The sequence below is a fragment of the Gracilinanus agilis genome, chromosome 4 (genome assembly GCF_016433145.1).
Source record: "Gracilinanus agilis isolate LMUSP501 chromosome 4, AgileGrace, whole genome shotgun sequence".
Lineage (NCBI taxonomy): Eukaryota > Metazoa > Chordata > Mammalia > Didelphimorphia > Didelphidae > Gracilinanus > Gracilinanus agilis.
The window spans coordinates 438448287-438467679 of NC_058133.1; the positions used below are offsets into that span (position 1 = coordinate 438448287).

At 45.0% G+C, this 19393-nt stretch overlaps 2 protein-coding genes across 5 annotated transcripts; one reads left to right on the forward strand and one right to left on the reverse strand.

The window, feature by feature from the left end:
• The first annotated feature begins 37 nt into the window (after window positions 1-37).
• TOMM40L (translocase of outer mitochondrial membrane 40 like) lies at window positions 38-5516 on the forward strand. 3 transcript variants are annotated; one of them, XM_044671980.1, is made up of 9 exons: window positions 38-209; window positions 2013-2080; window positions 2446-2538; window positions 3461-3562; window positions 3718-3823; window positions 4080-4202; window positions 4322-4398; window positions 4563-4665; window positions 4838-5516. In XM_044671980.1, the coding sequence occupies exons 1-9, from the start codon at window positions 95-97 to the stop codon at window positions 4975-4977; spliced, it is 927 nt and encodes a 308-aa protein (XP_044527915.1). In that variant the 5' UTR covers window positions 38-94; the 3' UTR covers window positions 4978-5516. The 3 variants fall into 3 exon arrangements, with proteins under 3 accessions (XP_044527915.1, XP_044527916.1, XP_044527917.1); XM_044671981.1 differs by lacking the exon at window positions 3461-3562; XM_044671982.1 differs by lacking the exons at window positions 2446-2538; window positions 3461-3562 and having other exon boundaries at window positions 40-209.
• Window positions 5517-5617: 101 nt separating this feature from the next.
• NR1I3 (nuclear receptor subfamily 1 group I member 3) lies at window positions 5618-13024 on the reverse strand. Of its 2 annotated transcripts, XM_044671977.1 has the most exons (9): window positions 12951-13024; window positions 12419-12557; window positions 11636-11766; window positions 10862-11031; window positions 10143-10282; window positions 9809-9954; window positions 9580-9696; window positions 9333-9438; window positions 5618-5918 (listed from the first exon to the last, which is right to left on the reverse strand). In XM_044671977.1, exons 2-9 carry the CDS (start codon window positions 12523-12525, stop codon window positions 5789-5791), a joined length of 1047 nt encoding a protein of 348 aa, XP_044527912.1. In that variant the 5' UTR covers window positions 12526-12557; window positions 12951-13024; the 3' UTR covers window positions 5618-5788. The 2 variants fall into 2 exon arrangements, with proteins under 2 accessions (XP_044527912.1, XP_044527913.1); XM_044671978.1 differs by lacking the exons at window positions 9580-9696; window positions 12951-13024 and having other exon boundaries at window positions 12419-12896.
• Window positions 13025-19393: the final 6369 nt, after the last annotated feature.

Sequence of the window (19393 nt, forward strand, 5' to 3'; positions counted from 1 at the left end):
GTGCTGGGTGGCGGGGGGTGGGGTCGGCGGGGGCTGGGGGGGTCAGTAGCGACCCCTCTCCGGGACCCCACCCCCTCCCCTCCCCCAGGCTGAGATGGGGAACTTGTTGGGCCTGGCTCCACTGGGAGCTCTGCCCCGCCGAAGCGCCCGTCGGGAGGAGCCGCTGCCCAACCCGGGGAGTTTCGATGAGTTGCACCGGCTCTGCAAAGGTGGGGAATACTAGCCAAATACCCGAGGCTCGTAACTCTATTCGTCATTGACTGAGCACCGATTGTTTGCAAAGCCCTGTACTTTTGGCCCGGAGGGATATCAGTAATTGGTCTATTTTGGGGATAAGGAACATACAGAGGTAACTTATTAAGCCCATGTATAAGCCAATATTGGAGGCGCTGGGCGAAGTGCTGAACATTCAGAGGAAAGCAGTATCTGTCTTCTGTGAGGTGACATTCTAATTGTTCGAACAACTATGTTACATACAATGTATACAATGTAAACGAAAAGTACTCTCGGAGGGAAGTTGGAAGGAGCGGGTGTTGTGGGGGGCTCCTACTGGTAACCATCTGCAGTAGGTGGGAATTGAGCTGAATGTTAGAGGGAGCCAGCAAGTAAGCAGGTTAAGTGGGGAGAGCATTCTAGGCATGGGGACAGGCAGGAAAGATGGAGTATCTTGGACAAGAGAAAGCAAATAGACCCCCATAACTAGATTGTAGAGTTCCTAGAGAGGCAAAAAGGGTAAGAAGACTACTATAAGGTATGCCTATTTGAAATCTGGAGACCCGAAGTCTGCCCTGGTCCCAGAGAACTCCCGGGTGGGAAGTACCAGACTCGCCCAATTCTGACAGAACAATAGACCTTTAGGTAGACCTAATCAGATGTTAAATGCCCTTCTGTCCCAGTAGTTTCTACCTAGGTATCAAAGTCCTCTCCCTGGTAGCCCAGCCCTTGGCTGGACCCTTTCCTTTTGTAACCATTGAAAACCATCTGCCTCTCCCCCATAATCCTGCCTTGGGCTTTCCATTTCCTTGTAATTATGGTAATGCCAATCAATCTTACTTCCCTATCCTAAATTCCCCAAAAAGTATATAAGTCCCCCAAGCTCTGGAGAAATCATCTATCTGTGGTTCAATCTCCCTGGTATAAGTCCCAGGAGCCCCAGGGTGTAGACCCTGTGAAGTTTTTTTTTTTGGCACTGGGCTCCATGATAGTGGCTAATTATTGGACCTGTCTATCCTGATTAAAGACTTGGGTTTTTCTGACTACTTTAGTAGTTCTGTGTTATTTCCAAATTAACAGGTACAATATCACTTGTTAAGTACACCAGAGTATATGAGGTCTAAAAGGGAAAGAATAACTGGAGGAAATCAGAAACAGCTTCCTAGAGGAAGTGGCACTTGTGTTAGACATTTAAGGTTAAAGAAAGGGGAGACATTTCAGATATACCAAATAGCATGACCGTAGCCATGGAAGTAGGGAGAACAGGGTATATATTTTGGGGCCAGAGTAGTCCAGTTTGGTGAGAGTCTAGAATACATAAGGGAGATTGGCATGAGATAAGATGGCACTAGATTGTGGAGGGCTTTAAATGCCAGGCATTTATTCAGTTCTTTATTCTGGCAATAGAAGTCACTGAAAGAATTTAGAAGAGGAGCATATGGAAGAATATTCTGTTTGTGGCATGAAGGATATCTTGGAATGGAATAGAGAATAGGAGTGGGAAACATCTGTTAGGAAGCTATGATGATAGTGGTGATGAATCATAATGAGAAACCCCTATGAGGATGGTGGCAGCAGAAACAGAGAAGTGGACAGATGTGAAATATACCAAAGAAGTAGAGCTGATAAGATAATTCCCAAGAACTGGGTGAATAACCCTGGAAGCAGTAGATCCCATTTGGTGAAGAGTCAGTAATTCCTTTCCGGAATCAATCCTTTCTCTTGGGGTGAGGTTTCCTTGTGATTGGAGGGTGCCTGTCTAGACTTATTATTTTTTTTTTTTTATTCCTCTACTTCAGATGTGTTCCCGGTACAGATGGAGGGAGTCAAGTTCATTGTCAACAAAGTTCTAAGCAGCCACTTCCAGGTGTTCTCATTTTCCTGTAGAGATCCCCTGGGCCTAATTTCTTCTACCCAGACCACCACTCCCTTATTCCAACCTATTCCTGAACCCTTCCATCCTGCCATCTATTGTTTCCAGCCTCTAGTTAGGCTGGATGACTCAAAATGGGAGGAAGAAAACCTGTAACTCCTGTATCCTTTTACCTCTCTTCTCTATGGGAAATGGTGCTGGTGTCAGCCCAGTGGGGTGGGAGGAAAGGAAAGAGGGATGGAAAATGACTAGGATGAAGCTCAGAGTGACCCTCATATATGTATGATGTTAAGGGTTCCCTTGAGTGGCAAGAAAGAATTATCTTGGTAATTTACCTTCCTATAACTCTTCTTCCTTAGGTGACCCACACTGTGCACATGAGTGCCCTGGGCCTGTCAGGTTATCACCTCCATGCCGCTTTTGTTGGTGACCAGCAGCTCAATTCCACTGAGGTAAGGGAACTAGACACTTGGTTTGTCTCTCCAGAAACCCAAGTGAATAGCTGAGTCTGGGAAGGTATGATGATGAAGGCTATAGAGTGCTCCTTAGGGAATAACCATTCTGTCTCTTCTCACTAACTTCTTCCACCCAAGTTTTTGATTATTCAATCAATAAACATTTATTAAATGCCTACTATGTGCCAAACTCTATCCTAAATACTTACCAAAAAGAGGCATAAGACAGTCTTTGCCCTCAAGGAACTTTCAATTTAATTAATATAGAACATTCATTTTTTTCTGTCAGTTTACATTGTTGCCATTATTGTATGTATTATTTTACAGATTCTGCTTACTTCACCCTGCCACAGTTCATCTAAGTTTTTTTTCATACTTTTCTGAATTCTTCATATTTATCATTTCTTACAGTATATTAGTATATCATTATATCTGTATATCTTAATTTGTTTAATTGTACCCTAGTGGATAGATACCTGTTTTGTTTTCAGTTTCTTGTTATCAAAAGAATATTTTGTGAATTTGTGAATACACAAGAATATCACATGAATATTTTGGAATATATGAGACCTTTCTGACTTTGACCTTCTTGGGGTGGAAGCCTAGCTGGGAGATCTGTAAAAGGGTCTGGTTGTCTTAAGTCACTTTTTAACATAATCTCAAACTGCCGAACAGAATGGTCCATCCAATTCACAGTTCCATCAACAGTGGCTTTGCATGCTTGACTTCATAGATACGGTTCTTCGGTGAAATTTCTAGGATCCCTCAGAACTTAATATATCTGGGTAGTGTGGTTTGTGTACATCCTTATGGTTCCACCAGAGGGCACTGGATACAATTGTGAAAGTCCCTCCATTGGCTTTTGGAATGGGGATGCTGTTGCCCCACAGACCTCTCACCAGGCTACCTTCTCCAACAGGTGTTCCCCACTGTGGTAGGGGATATGGACAGCAGTGGTAGCCTCAATGCCCAGGTCCTGCTTCTTGTGGCAGAGCGACTCCGAGCCAAGGCAGTGTTCCAGGTGATCCCCATAGCACCCTTTTAAGGAGATGGAGAGGAGTAGGATCTGGGGTGGTGGGTTACCAAGGTCCGAAGATGTGGAAGGGATTGTGTACTTGTTGGGGTGGGGTTGGCGCTGGGTTAGAAGAGATAGAGGCTAACTTCTTTTCCATCTAGACCCAACAAGCCAAGTTCCTGACATGGCAGTTTGATGGGGAGTATCGGGGGGATGACTATACCGCCACTCTGACACTGGGGAACCCTGACCTGATTGGGGAATCAGGTGAGGGACCTGGATGGGGAGACACAAAGGGAGAGGGCAGAAACCTTGGGTGCCCAATGTTGACTGCATCTCCTTTTTTCTCCCTTTTTTGTCTATATGGTTTAAGGGTGGAGTTAAGAGGGAGGCTTCCTTCCTATAATGATACTACTTCAAGGGTTGTGTAGTTGGGAAAACTCCTGGTGGAGTCCTGGGCAAAGGGGGCTCCTGGATTATTCCCTGACCCCATGTTTCCCCACCTCCCACCTCCCCCCCACAGTGATCATGGTCGCTCACTTCCTGCAGAGCCTTACTCAACGTCTGGTGCTGGGGGGAGAGCTGGTCTATCACCGGCGCCCAGGAGAGGAGGGGGCTATCCTGACACTGGCCGGGAAGTACTCTGGTATGAAGTCAGACAGAATATGGGGATGAGGTTGGGGTGATTCTGATCTGCTCTGGGATCTGTGACCTATGTTCCATTAATGACCATCAGTGACCAGCACCCCCTTTTGGTCCTTGCAGCTCTTCACTGGGTGGCTACACTGAATGTGGGGTCAGGCGGGGCCCACGCAAGTTATTACCACCGGGCAAATGAGCAGGTGAGGCCCCCTCCTCTCAAGCTAGGCTCATTGACTCTTTCCACCACTTCTGCTGGCCCTGCCATGTCAGATCCCACCTCTGAGCCCGGCTGGCCCTTTGGTGTTCTTCCCGAGGCATCTCATGGACTCTGTTTATCCTTCCATCCCTGCCCGTGGGGGCTCAGGTTCAAGTTGGAGTGGAGTTTGAGGCAAACACGAGGCTGCAGGACACCACCTTCTCCTTTGGCTACCACTTGACACTGCCCCAGGCCAACATGGCATTCAGGGGTGAGTATTGGGTCAGGGCAGAGGATCCTGCAGTCTTGGCTACAAGGACATCACTTAGCACAGTACCTGGCACATAGCAAACACTTAGTATTTATTGGCCAAGAGAAGGATGCCTGATCTGTCAGTGTGACGTTGGCTCCCTGACCCTGATGGTTTGTGCTCTTTTTTCCAGGCCTGGTGGATAGTAACTGGTGTGTTGCCGCTGTGCTAGAGAAGAAGATGCCCCCTCTGCCTGTCACCCTGGCACTTGGAGCCTTCCTGAATCACTGGCGAAATAGATTTCACTGTGGCTTCAGCATCACTGTGGGATGAGAAAGCTGGAGGTGGTGCATCTGAGCACTTGAAGTCATCAGAGAGAGAGAGGGTCAGGGTCTGGGACCCTCCCCAGAGGCCAATTTACTCAGTATGACTCCACTGGACAAGTGAAGGCCTGGACAGAACCCCCTGCCCACTGGAGCTGTCACTATGGGCAGGATGGGAGTCTCTCTTGTCTTCACCCAGGACTCCAAGCTGACTGCTTTCCTCTCCAAGCCCTTGAGTCTGGCAGGCTCTGGACTGAGGGGGAGGGCTATGATTATGTCTGATTGCTTTCTTCCATCCCTGTGTATTAAAGCTGGTCCTGCTCCTCACTGACCCTCATTGGAGCCTAGAGACCAAGGTGGGTGCAAATCCCATCCTGCTCATCGGCTCTGGGCTAGTACTTGAGTTGGGAACAGGGTCGTGGCTGCTTCAGCCTGTTCCCAAAGAGCACCACTTCACTTGTGAAACCAGCTCTGACCCCTTCCCTGTGCAGACTAGAGAATGAATGAATGAATGAATGAATATATGGCCCTTCCTCGAAGCAGCATGAAGACATGGTGTTGCCTTAGTCCTTCATTGTAACCTTCTGGTGGGCTGTGTGGTCCCTGGACCTGTTTTTCTTACTACAGTCTGGACGTGAATCCCACCATGACCCTGTAAGAACCATATAGAGTGGAAGGGCAGGGCAGGCTGCTGTGATTGCCTAGGAAAGCCACAGCAGCAGTGTGGGGAATGTGCCAGGTGGGTAGGCAGGGACAGGTTGTTAGCTAAGGATGCTCTAGGCAGGGGGAATGGGGTTTGGGGTGGGTGGGTGGGCAGGGTTTCAGCTGTAGATTTCCTGGAGCAGAGGCATCAGGGCCGACAACTCCTGGATGTGCTGCAGCTGGCGTCCGTACTCAGTGCTGAGACTTCGAAGTTCTGCCAGCAGCCCAAGCATCTTTGCGTACAAGAACCTGCAGGGTTGAAAATTACTGGCTGGGTCACCTATTCAGAACTTCTTGAGCCTCCCCCTCCTCCTCCCAAGGGAAGAGAAAGCAAAGAAAAATAGGCCAAAGTTTCGTAGATTTGAAGGTTTAGCCCTGGGCCCCTGAGTCTTCTCCACTGAGCAGCTATGAAAGTAAAGCTTAGGCGTAAAAACTAAAGAAAACCAAACATGCGTTCTAAAAGAATCAGCCAGCAGGCCCAAAATACATTGACTTAGTGGCCTGTCAGGGTCTGACTCCCTCTCTGGCATAAACACACACAGTGTGTGCTGTTGACAGGGACAGGGAGTCTAAACAGGGTCCTGTGAAGGCTGGAGGCAGGACTGTGTTAAGGTGATGGCAGATCTTTTAAGAGAAGCTGGGCTGAAAATTGGTTCCAAAGGGCAGCTAAGTGGCTTGGTAGATTGAGAGTCAGGCCTAGAGACAGGAGATCCTGAGTTCAAATTTGGCCTCAGATACTTTCTAGTTGATAGGCCCTTGTATGGGCATGTCACTTAACCCCAATTGCCTAGGCACTCTTTTGCTTTGGAACTTATATTTAGTATTGATTCCAAGACAGAAGTAAGGATTTTTTGTTTTGTTTTTAAATCAAGAAAATGGGTTCTAAGAGTTCATGCTCTTTGTAGGACAAGGGAAGCAAGTTATGGCGAGTTTTAACCTTTTCTTGAGGTGGTTCTACAAAGAACAGAGAAAACAAGGAGGGAACACCCAAGATTGAGGAAGAAAAAAATCAAGAATGCTTTGACATTTGGTCACATAAGGGTCTTGGGGTTAGTTTTCACTCTTAAGTCCAAAGGGAAAGGAAAATCAGAGAAAGTTAACAAATACAGAAAAGGACAGCTGAGAAAAGAAAATCGAGAGAAAAAGTGAGAGGGGTTAGGATTCTTTAAAGAAACAGGATTGGGATTGTTGAATAGTTGGGTTGGTTATTTTAAGAATTAGAAGAATGGTAATATAGAACACAGGATTTGGCTATTTTTCTCTCACTAATGAATAAAGGACTAGAAAAAATAGATTTCAATTACAGAAGGAGGGATTTATCTATGAGGCATGTGAGATACAAGGACTACCTTTGTCCAAGGAGAAAGACTAAATGACCCTTGGAGAACCTAGTCCACAAAAGGTAAGGGATACTTGGAACCAACATTGGGTCTCAGTTAAGTCAATGAACTTAGGCTCTTGCTATGTGGAAGGTGCAATGCTAGACCTTGAGAGGCAGATGTTTTACTAAAGACAAACAGGCTTAGAACAACCCCGTGAAGAGGTGTGATCCCTTTTATTCAGATGGGAAACAAGTTCAGAAAGGATGTTATTCCCCTCTGGTAGCACAGCAAATAAGTGTTCAAGGCAAGATTTGAATTTGTGTTTTATTGATTCCAAACTCAGTCACTGCTCTATTTGTTACCCCATACTTCCACTTGGGGCTAGGGACTCTAAGGGAAGTAAGGAGGGAATGTATTCCAGGCCTGAGGGAAAAGCCTGTGTGAAGCTCTGGAAATGGGAGGGTGGGATGCATTGTTTCAGTCAAGTCACCATTTGGGCTTTTTTTTTTAGCAAAGATAATGGAATAGTTCACCATTTCCTTCTCAGGCTCCAGAGGCCAACTAAGTTAAATGATTTGCCCAGGGTCATACAATTAGTGTCTGAGGTCGGATTTGCATTCAGGTCTTCCTGACTCCAGGTTCTAGTATATATATACTTCATGGCAGCTAGATGGCAAAGATGTATATATATATATATATGACATATGGAAGGCTAAGGAGTTTAGATTTTTTTTCTAGAAGTAACAAGATATCACTGAAGAGTTTTTAGCAGAGGAATGATGTCAGACCTCTGGAGTAATGATTTGGATGAAAGGGAAAAGGTGGAAAGAGATTAGAAATAAGAAAGCCAACTAGGAATCCATTGTAAGGATCCAGGTTAGAAGTGATGAGGACCTGAACTGGGGTTTGAGGGTAGGGGGACAGGAATGTTAACTGGTCAGTCAAGCATGGACCTACTATGTGCTGCCAGGCATGTGCTAGTTGCTAGGGATACTAATACAGAGAATAGTAGATGCAAAAGATAATAGTGAAGACAAGATTAACATGAGTTGGTCTATGGAAGGTGAAGGAGAGAGGAGTCTAGGTTGACTGCAAACCTAAGTGACTGGGAAAGATGGTGGTCCTATCAGCAGAAATAGGGAAATTCAAAGGAGATATGGGCTGGGGAGGGGTGGGAATGAATTCTGTGTGGACCATTTTGAGTTTGAAATGCTAATGGGACATTCATGCTGAGACATCTGGCAGGCATTTGACAATGTAGGCCTAGAGCTCTCAGGAGAGTTTAGAACTAAATATATAGATTTAGTAGTCCTGTGGAAAAGTGATCTTTGACCTCAGGAGAGCTCATATCTCAAGAGAGTGAAAAAGCCCATAACATAACCCAGGACAACATCCATACTAGAGAGGCAAGAAATAAAGAGAGAAACTGAGGGGTGTTCAGAAGTGCTAGGAGAAAGCTTTGTGTAAGCCAAGGGAGGAAAAAGTATCTAGGGAGGGGGTGGTTGACCATATTGAAGGTTGTAGAGATCAGAATGCAGATTGAGAAAAGGCCAATTGGATTTGGTAGTTGACATCCTTATTAACTTTGTGCAAAGTATTTTTTGTTGATTGGTGGAGTGGGGAGCCAAATTATAAGTGAATGGAAGGTGAGGACATGGAGATAGAGTGTAGGTGATTTTTTCGTGGAAATTGGCTGGGAAAGGGAGGAGAATTCTAGGAGGAAGAACTAGACAGCCCTTTAGGTCCCACCCAACTTTGCAAATCTGATTCTGGATGGTGGAGGTGATGGCAGGATCTACCAAAACTTTTCCAAGCATGTTCCAAAAAGTCAGGGAAGGAATTAGTGGATGAGAAGTTGAAGATGAAAGAGGGATTTATTGATTGGTGAAAAGAAGACTGGGATGAACAGTGCAAATAGAAGGGTGGACCTTGACATCTCTGCAAGAGACTGGGGCTGAGAAATGAATGGGACATGATATAAGGTTGTTTTGGAGTAGAACAGAAGAGGAAGTTCATTGACACACTCCTACTCTTGGGGGGTCACAATCCCGCCCTTGTGTGGTTCTGCCCTTGTGTGAGCTTTGTGTAAGCTGGCTCCCTCATGGCCACCAAACTGGACATATGCTACAGCCCTGAGCCCCCAGAGTAGACTAGAGTCCAGTGAAGAAGTGAGGACCATGGGGAAAAGGGTGGCAATAGAAGGGAAAAAGATTGTTCTACTTGCTATTTTTTTTTGTGACCATCTCCAATGATGCCTCAGGTTCTGACAGGAAAAAAAAAATGCAAAGCAGGAGTGGGGAATCCCTTGCTGAGATAATATAGGTTGGAGACTTGTTCCTACCGGCCTTGGGGCCGAGCTTGCTGGCTTCTGATGTAGTTCTGTAGTGTCAGTGCCATCTCTTCTTGGAACTGATCGATTTGCTCCCGTTGTGTCACACCAGGTCGGTCTGGGGGACAAGAACAGGGAAGTAGAGATGGTAGAGTTGTCTCGGGTCTACCTGAGGGGTAGGAGACAGAGGGATGGGACTCAAGGGGCTTTATTGAAGAAGTGATGGGGATAGAGCTTTGGGCATTTAGGGATTTCTCACCAGGAGAGAAGAGGGCCAAGGCAGCCATAAGCACATATTCAGGCTCCTGTAGCTTCAGTCGCCTCAGTGTCATGTGGAAACGAAGCATTAACTCCAAAAAATGCTCCTGAAACCCCACTAAAATACACAACGAACTCAAGGGCAAGACCATAGCTTCCCAATCTGCCTCCCAAGCCTTCCCCTGCCACCTTCTATAAGGGAGAGTGCATGGGCAGCTGTGCCCCCTTACCATGAGCTCCATCTTGGAAGGTATATCGGAGAGGTCCACATAGGAAAGCTTGGCTTTGAGTACAGAAAATGGTGTTGAGTTCGATGTGACAGATTTCCAGGGCTGCACCCTTCAATAGGGATATCTGGTCTTCTATGGGCAGACACCTAGAGGGTGGAGGAACAACAAAGGAAGCCACCAAGTGGGACTGCAGGGAGACTCACTGTTGAAGATTCAAGGGGCCAAGTCAAGGTAGGGAGCAACAAGGTTGAGAGTGGAAGAATTGGTCATGGAAACATTAGAGAGGGGTAGGGAAGAAGCATTTCCCAGATTGCTTGAGGGTGGAAACACTGACCGGAAATGAGGCAGGTCTTTGGTGAACTTGATCACTTGTTCTACCATGAAAGTGCTGATGTCTGCTAGGTGTATAAGCAATGGTAACACAGGTGGCAGAAAGGGTACAGGCTGGTGTTGGATGAACAGATGGGCTGGGGGCTAGAAGAAACAAAAGACTAACTCAGAGGTCTTGGCTCAAGGATGTACTTGATGCTTTTAGCTCTCCCAAAGAGAGGACCTAGGCTAAAGGGGCCAGTGGCCATTAAGAAGTTATAGAACCAAAACTGGAGATGGGAATCTCTGGCCTTAGATACATCCTAGATGTGTGACCCTGGGAAAGTCATTTAACTAATCCTTACTGCTCTTCTGCCTTAGTTCTTTGTATCAGTTCTAAGAGAGAAGGTAAGGGTTTAAAATTTTTTTAAAGTTATGTCAAGGTGGCTCATTGGATAGAGATCCAGATTTGAAGAAAGGAGGTCCTGGGTTCAAATTTGTTGGGAAAGTCTCTACCCTGATTGCCTGGCCCTTACCTCTATTCTACCTTGGTACAGATACTTAATATCATTTCTAAGACAGAAAGTAAGGATTTTAAAAAGAAGTTATGTCTTCAAGAGCTGGCATCCCATTTGTTATCTTTCCAACCTCTTCCATGGGTCAGCCTTCCCTAGTGTTCTGGCTCCACTCTCCCCCGACCCCTTCCTCTGGGCTCTTCACACCTTTATTCCAGCAGGTACTCACCCGGAACTGTACAAATTGGTCAAACATGGTGCTCACATGGCGGGCATGAGCCCCCAGGAACACCTGGACTAATGTCTCCTGCTTCTCACTCAGCTGCACAGTTTTCTGCTCTGCCTGCCTCTGGGCCTTCCTTGCCCGCCTCTGTGCCAGGACTTCTGCTGACAGGATCACTGTGCTCCAGAAGAGGCATAAAAGAGATGCAGAAACTGAGAGAGATGGAGTCTGCCTTCTCTAAACCCCCAAACTAGAAGCTCCTTGGGGCCAAAAACCAAGGCCTACCGTGGCTATAAAGTTGCCCATAATTTCCCTCAATGGCTACCAGGGTCTGGAAGACTTTTAAAGTTCCTTAGAGAAAAGGTTGTTTGTGGGGAGTCTCTAGTCTATTTTCACAAAATATGCCAGCTTGCTGCAATAGGGAATAGCCTGGGATGGGGAGAGTGCCGGAAAGATCTGTGATGTCAGGGCCTCTCACACATGCTGTAGTAGAAGAAACTGGGTTTGCCCACTCTGGTAAAAGGAGAAAGACTGTTCTATGGGTGCGGAAGTGATGTGAGAGGGTGGGGACCACAGGTGTAGAGGTGACAATCCTGACCTCAGGTTCTTAGTGCCTGGAGAAGGAGAAAGTGGAAGGTTGGGCCAGGGGGCAATAAGATGACCCTTAGAGTTAGATGGCCAGTATGAAGTAGTGGCAGGATTTGAACCCAGGCCTACCGAGCCTAGTGCTCTCTCCACAGCACACCTCACTTCCCAGGGGATAGGTTGGGGTGGACTCACTGTCTTTCCTCATGCCCGCATCGAGGCATTTCTGTAGCCTGCAGGCTGGGCAATGGCGCCTCTGGTTTTTGCTGACCTCACAACATTGATCAAAAGGACAGGTGAGTCCCATACCTTTGTTGATAGTTCTCCTGTGAGAAACAGAGAAGTGGCTGGAGGCAAATGAGGCACAGGAAAGAGCCAAAGAGAAATGGAAGTTATGGGTAGCTTGGCATGAGGATGGTCTTGAGGGAAATGCATGTAGGGTAGAAGGTGTGAGCTGATCTGAAGCATACAAGGAGATTGTGGCTATGTGGAAAAACTTGAGTAATTCAGTGATTTGCAGATAGTGACTTCTCATAGCCAATTAGGAACAAATTATGTCCAAGCCCCCTTGAGAGAGGCCTGTGTGAGCCTCTGGATCTTGATCCCAATTTTTCTAAAGATTTTCTATAGGACTCTACATTTTACAATCGAGTTGTGATATTCTATATCATAACGACTTTAGTTATTTTCATAACAAGTCTAGTAACATAGTAAATGTCTGGCACACGGTAAATGTTTACTGCTGGGAGTAGACAAGTTGGCAGTGAGTCTGAGGCAAAAGTTCAGGGTTCTGTCTTTTGCTTTCTACTTGTTTGTATAATGTTGGGGCTGGCAGGACTATGAGTGCTAGCTGTGGGGTCATTAGGCTCCAGGATATGGACAGATATGATAAGAGGTGAGCCTCTGTTATTTTGGGACCTAAGGGCAGAGCAATAAATCGTTTGAAGGCTAATATCTAACTGCGGAAATGGACCTCACCTGAAAAACCCTTTGCAGCCTTCACAGGTCAGGACATGGAAGTGATAGCCTGTAGCCCTGTCCCCACACACAGCACAGCTCCTCAGTTCATCTTCTCTGCTTGCCATTGTTCTTGGGGCTTCAGATGGGTCCTGACAGCCTGAGAAAGAGGAAGGGTGAGCATTTTGTCCTCTGCAGCCTTTGAGCCTTCCCAGTTCCTCTCTCCTACAGGACCCACATCCCTAAGCTTTGTCTCGGGCTCACCTTTTTGTAGTTTAGCCTTCTTTTTTTTCCAGTTGCCTATGTCCCCAGTTTCTCAAATATTCTACTCCCTATGGTCTGGGGTGATCCATACTTTCCCACCTCTCCTCAAAATTCTTGACTTCTCTCTCACCAGTTCAGCCCACATAAGCCGTCGCTCTTGCTGCACTTACATGTATGCCCCTCAGTTTCCTTTGGGAGTCATTGGGCTCCCTCCCCTCCCCAACTTGACATTTAGTTCCTGTCCCACTCAGGATTCTTAGTATTAAGTTTAGATTGTGGACCTCAGTACCTGAAAGGGGGCAATGGAGCCCAGTGGTGTGAAGCCTCCAGCTCTTCTCAGTGCTCAGGTGTAAGGGAGACTTTGGACCTAGGATGGAGGCTAGGATGGGTGGTTTTCCCAGCATGCCCAAGAAGTTGGCATTGGCAGCATGGAGGAGGAGCTTAGTAGAAGGGAGAACCTAGGGACTGACTAACAGTGGTTTCTGTTCCCTCTCACACATTTTGCAATTCGGGTCAACAGGCTGTTGTTAAAGTAAAGGTATCTGTGGCAAACTTTAAATATGTCCAATGCATAATTCCAGTTTGTGACAGGATGAAGTCATCTGGCTTTATTCAAGGAATTCCTCCCGTTAGAAGGAGAAATTGGATAGACAGGACAAAGTGGAGGAATCTGACACATTAATAACTATGTATATTAATAGAGTAGGTGTAGGAGGGTTGAGATTACTCTGGTATTAACATGCCACTGCTGTGTTCTCTGAGCCCCAAGATAAAGGAACCAATGTTCCTGATCATGAATTTTAAGATTCTACCAGAGTCAACTTGGGTCCTCTCTCTCCCCCATACACACACACATAGCTCTCCATAGGGAAATGGTGGACTTTAAGTGGGGAATGAGGCAGATGTTTTCAGATGGGATCAATGTGTCCATATATCTTTCTTGGCTGAACTTATTTTGTTATAAGGAAGGGTTTTATGTTAGGGGCAGGGAGTCATTGGGGAAGTGGTGTGGTTGTTCAGTTGTTTCTGTCTTAATCAACTCTTTGTAATCTCATTTGTGGTTTTCTTGGCAAAGATCCTGGAGCAGTTTTCCATTTCCTTTTCCAGCTCATTTTACAGATGGGGAAACCGAGGCAAATAGGCTGAAGTGTCTTGTCCAGGGTCACACAGCTAGTTAGTGTCTGAGGCCAGATTGGAACTCAGGAAGACTCATCTTCCTGACTCCAGGCCAGATGCCACCTAGCTGCCACCAATATGAGAGGAAATAACAGTGATATAGATATATCTATGTGTATATATACACACACTTACACATATCCTTTTCACATCACTGGGGTTAGGGGCATGGCAACCCCCACCCCATGATCTGGAAAATCTGTGTAAAATTTTTTGGTACCAGAGAAGTCTAAATTTTTTTCTTTGTATGGTATTAAAAGATAAAATATGCTGATATTATATAATACTATTCATATATTTTATGCATTTCTGAGTTTCTAAACTTTCCACGTTATCTTCTGGCCTTCATGTGTTATCTGTGACTTCTGTAAAACTCCTCTGAAATTCCTACTTAATTTTTTATGCCAATTTGAAATATATTGAGACCACAATGGGGAAAGTTGTGATGTAGAAGGGATATACAGAGAGAGAGAGAAAGGGAGAGAGAGAGAGAGAAAAATTAATAAAACATGTAAAAAGAAACAAAAAATCAAGAAACTATAATCTTCAGGATAATTCTTCAGTGTACTCTTCCACACAATATAGTTGTTTTTAATGAATTTCTGGGGCTAAAAAATGCATTACTTAGTGATGAATTTAGCTAAGCTGGTCTTTGGACAACAGTCAGCTGCTGAGTGTCATACTCTCAAAGCCTTTCCAACTTAGTAGGACTCACCAGAGCTTGAGAATTCAGGGCCATCTCCATGTGTGTTGATCCATCAAAGTAAGCCTGAGTGGAGGCAATGTCCAATAATCTTTGTTAACATGCCTAAGAGGCCTCGCTTGTCCTTGTCTTCCATGAAATCCTCCATTGAAGAGCTGCCCAGTACATTGGAGACCTTCTTCTGGTTCTTTGAATATTTTATGCAAACTAATGCAACACTCTGGCTGTCCATCTGTTATCCCTTGCCCTGACTGAGTGATAGACATGCCTCCTTTTCTGTGTCATAGGTGCCCTTGAGAAGTGACAAAAGACATCAGCAAGGGCAAGCCATTTTTGGCAATATGGCGTAGGCAACTTATACCCACGCTTTGTGCCTTTCCGTTGCTTTAGGTCACCTGTTATTCTCAAGTGTCTGTGATGGCTTTTCATGATTCATAGTCACGTAGCATTTCTGGAAGAATCTGGATGTCAGGAAGATGGGGCTTTTGGAATAGCTTGGGATCATTGAAAGTGTTCTTACTGCTGCCCAATTCCCCAAATGTGATTTAATCCAATTGAGAAGCAGCATGAAATAAAAGAAAGAATGCTGGACTTGGCAGGAGGAGTCCCCGGAGAGGGACCCAGTGACCTTTATATCTTCGATCCTATAATCATTTCTCAACCAGCTAGACTCCTCTGGGCTTCTCCATCATTACTCCTTGCTGTGCTGGTACCTTCCAGTCTTTCCCACACCACTGCAACCCTTTAGTTTCCCTCTCTGTGTTATCTTCCCCATTTGAATGAAGCTCCTGGAAAACAGGAGCATCTTTTGCCATTGTATCCCAAGTGCTTAGCATAGTGCCTGGCACTTAGTAGGTGTTCAATGTTTATTAGGGGATAGTATACATATATATATATATATACACAATATAATAGGAGCATGTGCATGCAGTCTACAAAATTATCTGTCCAGTGCATGGCTAGCTCGAATGCTTCCTAAATTGTATTTTCCTCATATCTGTTCTTCAGGGTAGCCTGATTACTCATGGCCATTGGTAACATTCTTAAAACTCTGAAACTAATTTTGAATATTCATGTGCCTTTCTTCCTGGGCCTCAGAAAGATGGTGACTATATTACCCAGGATGCTTGAAAAAGGACTTTGGCTAATAACTTCTCAATTATGACACTGATTTTTTTGAAGCACTTAATCAACAAGACTTTATTATCAACTATTCTGTGGCAGGCACCGTGCTGGGGCATGAAGATAGAAATGAAACAACCCCTGATCTCAAAAAGCTTTAATTCTATTGAGAGAGACAACACCCATATTTATGAGTCTGGATAATTTGGGGGGAGAAAGCACTAGCAGCTAGGGGCTTTAGAAAAAGCTTTCTGTAGAAGGGAGGAGTACTTGAGCTTAAGGAAAGCTAAGGATTCAAAAAAGTGGGAGATGATGAAGGCATGGGGGACCCCAAACTTTTCTTCATTTGTCCTTATTAAATTTTTGTTGTTTAGCCATTTTTCAGTCATGCCCAACTCTTTGTGACCCCATTTGAGGTTTTCTTGGTGAAGATACTAGAGTAGTTTCCCTTTTCCTTCTCTATCTCATTTTACAGATGAGGAAAATGAGGCAAACATGATGAAGTTACTTGCCTAGGGTCATGCAGCTAATCTGAGGCCAGATTTGAACTTGGATGGATGAGTCTTCCTGACTTTAGGCCCAGCACTTTATCCACTGTGCCACCTAGTCACCCTTACTAAATTTTATCTTTTTAGATTTGGCCCCATGTTCCAGCGTCTCAAGACATTTTTGTCTCAAGACTATTATCTAATGTGTTATCTTTCTTTCCCAGTTTCATGTCACTTGCAAATTTGAAAGGCATGCCATCCATATTTTTATCTAATTAACTGAAAAAATAAAAAATTAAACCTCACAGGTCTAAGAACAAATCTGTGTAGCCTTTTACTGGAGACCTTCTTACAAGGTGACACTGAACGACTTGCTCTTTGGGTCTTGCCACTCAATCAATTCTGAATCTACCCAGCTGCATTAACGTCACCCTCCCACCCCCACCCCACTGCTCCATTTTATCCACCATAGCATGAAAGGCTAGATAAACTAAATCTCTAGTTCTCCCCCTAATCTCTTAGTCTAGNGAGTCTCAAAAAGAGAAAGTGACTGAATGACACAGATATTTTAGTGGGAAAGAAAGAAAGGAAAAAGGAAGGAAGGAAGGTAGTGAGGGAGGAAAGAAAGAAAGAAAGGAAGGAAAGAAGGAGAAAGAAAGAAAGGAAGAAAGAAAGAGAAAAAAAGAAAGAAAAATAGAAAGAAAAAAGAAAGGAAAGGAAATGAGCTTGATTTGGTGAGTGTGGCTTATTCTTGACAAAGTCAATGCCTTACAACTCCTTTTCTAGATGTTTATTTTTACTAACAGTCCCTTTCATAATAGTGTCTAGAATTTTGCCAGGAATCAAGATAAAATAGCCCATATTTTGCAGAAACCATTCTCTTCCTATTTTTTTGGAAACTGGAACACCATGTGTGCCTCTCTCTATTCCTGCAGAGGCTCTCCCATTTGCTGTAGTTTCCCCAAGATTGCCTTATCCTTTGACAGGTATCTCCTCCTTTTGACAACCTCTGAATCTCAAAAATCGAATCCTCAACATCCTCTGTGGACCTCGATCCTTCCTAATACCTCTTTCATTTCCTATAGTCATTACCTCCCTCTGTAACATCACCGGCTTTTCTTCAGCTGGCTCCTTCTTTTTTACTCAATTCTTCTTACCCTTGAAAACCCTTCATCTGATGCTACAGCTCCCTTCTGGCTGCCATCCCATTTTCTGTTTCTTTGGGGCCTTTCTCTAACTAGTTATGACCATTTGCCACCACTTGGGGGCTTGGACTTGCTTATATTCAGACACTTATTCTGGCCAAGGGCAGAAAAGCATTCATCCATTTACTCATCTACTCATTCAATGCACATCAATTGAGTGCCTTTGAGACACAGGAGGCACTCAGCTCTAAGTATGTAAGGAGCCGTTTTGCTTCAGGAGGGCTTTAACTCAGCTGGTCAAAGCTCCCCGCTTGGTTTTTGTTCCTTCTCCCTCTAGCTGCCTTGGGAAGGGAACCTTTTGTTTACTGGCTTACTAGCCTGAGTTCTTTATCCCTGCTTAGACCTGTGGTATTTGATGGTTTCTTTTTATCTGGTGATTTCTTTGAATCTGCTTCCTAATCTGCCTAATTTAGACTAACTTGCCTGCTCCTCCTCCTTTGGGGCCAAACTCCAGGTCCTCTTCGCCAGCCCTGTCCTGTTGCGCCGCCCAAGCCTTAGTGTGACTTTTGGAAAGAAGGGTTCATCAATCAATACCTGCCACTTTTGGGGAGACCTCTTACTGTCAGGCTTTCATCCTATGTTCAGTTACTTTAGGTCAAATAGAGTGAATTTCTCTCTTTCTGCTCTCTCCTCCCCTTTTCAACCATTCTGCTGCATAGAACACTCTCCATAATCTACTTTTTCATGAGAGTTGATGTGGCCTTGGCTTCTGCCACCATGAGCTTGTGATTTTCCTCAGACCTGGAGAGAGGAATTCTGGGGCAAAAATCCAGACCAAGGGGATCACCGGTGGCAGCAGCAACACAAAGAACAGTCTGAGAGGGAGGCAGAAGGGGAAACAGAAGAGTCAACCCAACTTTGGGTGCAATCACACCAGGAAAGGGAGTGACCAGTCTCCCAGGATCCGGCCCTCATTATATTCTTTTTTTTTTCTTTTTTCTTTCTTTCTTTTTTTTTTTTTTTTTTTAACCCTTGTACTTTGGTGTATTGTCTCATAGGTGGAAGAGTGGTAAGGGTGGGCAATGGGGGTCAAGTGACTTGCCCAGGGTCACACAGCTGGGCCCTCATTATATTCTATAGAAGACTAGGAAGGAGGGGAGGCCCTAGCAGAGGGGCCCCACAATGAAAGAACTCTGGGAGTGGGGCTGAATGTAAAATGCAGGTCAGTGGAAGATTTGAAGATGTTCTTAGGGAGGAATTGAGTCCCTCTCTACCCATTGGAGCAAAGCCCCCAAAGCCCTATTTATTGCTCTGCTCCTCCTTTCTTAGGCCCATCTTGCTTTCTTCCTGTTGGATATCCCTCTTTTTTCTCCTCAAATCACCATCTCCTGGCTTTGTTCAACTTCCATCTAAAACCCTGCTCTCATCCCAAAGCCTTTTCCTGTCCTCCTTAATACTAGTACCTTCTGAGATTATCTCAGATGTAGCCTGCATGTATCATGTTTGCTTGCTGTCTTTCCCATTAGACTGTGGACTCTTTAAGGACAGGGACTTAATAAATGCATAACTAACTCTTTTTTTGTCCCAACAATTGTGAGTATTGTCACAAGACAGGCTTAATTAGCCCCTTAGCTATTTTCTTGAATCGATGCCCCTTTAAAATAGAGACCAGAGGGCAGCTGGTAGCTCAGTGGATTGAGAGCCAGGCCTAGAGATGGGAGGTCCTAGGCTCAAATCTGGCCTCAGACACTTCCCAGCTGTGTGACCCTGGGCAAGTCACTTGACCCCCATTGCCTACCCTTACCACTCTTCTGCCTTGGAGCCAATACAAAATGGAAGGTAAGGGTTTTAAGAAGGAAAAAAAGATAGAAACTATTTCTTCATATAGCACAAATTAACAACTACATGTGAAACACTGTAATGAGCAAAAGATGAAATGACTGAGGAAACAAAGGTTCGATCTTCAGAGTGTATCAATTTATTAAGCAATGCATGGCAATTGCCCAATAAATTGGGACCAAGATCCTTCCTTGGCTTAGGGCTGGACTCCAAATATGGGAAAAGACATACTTTTATACCTTAAAAACAATTAATCCAG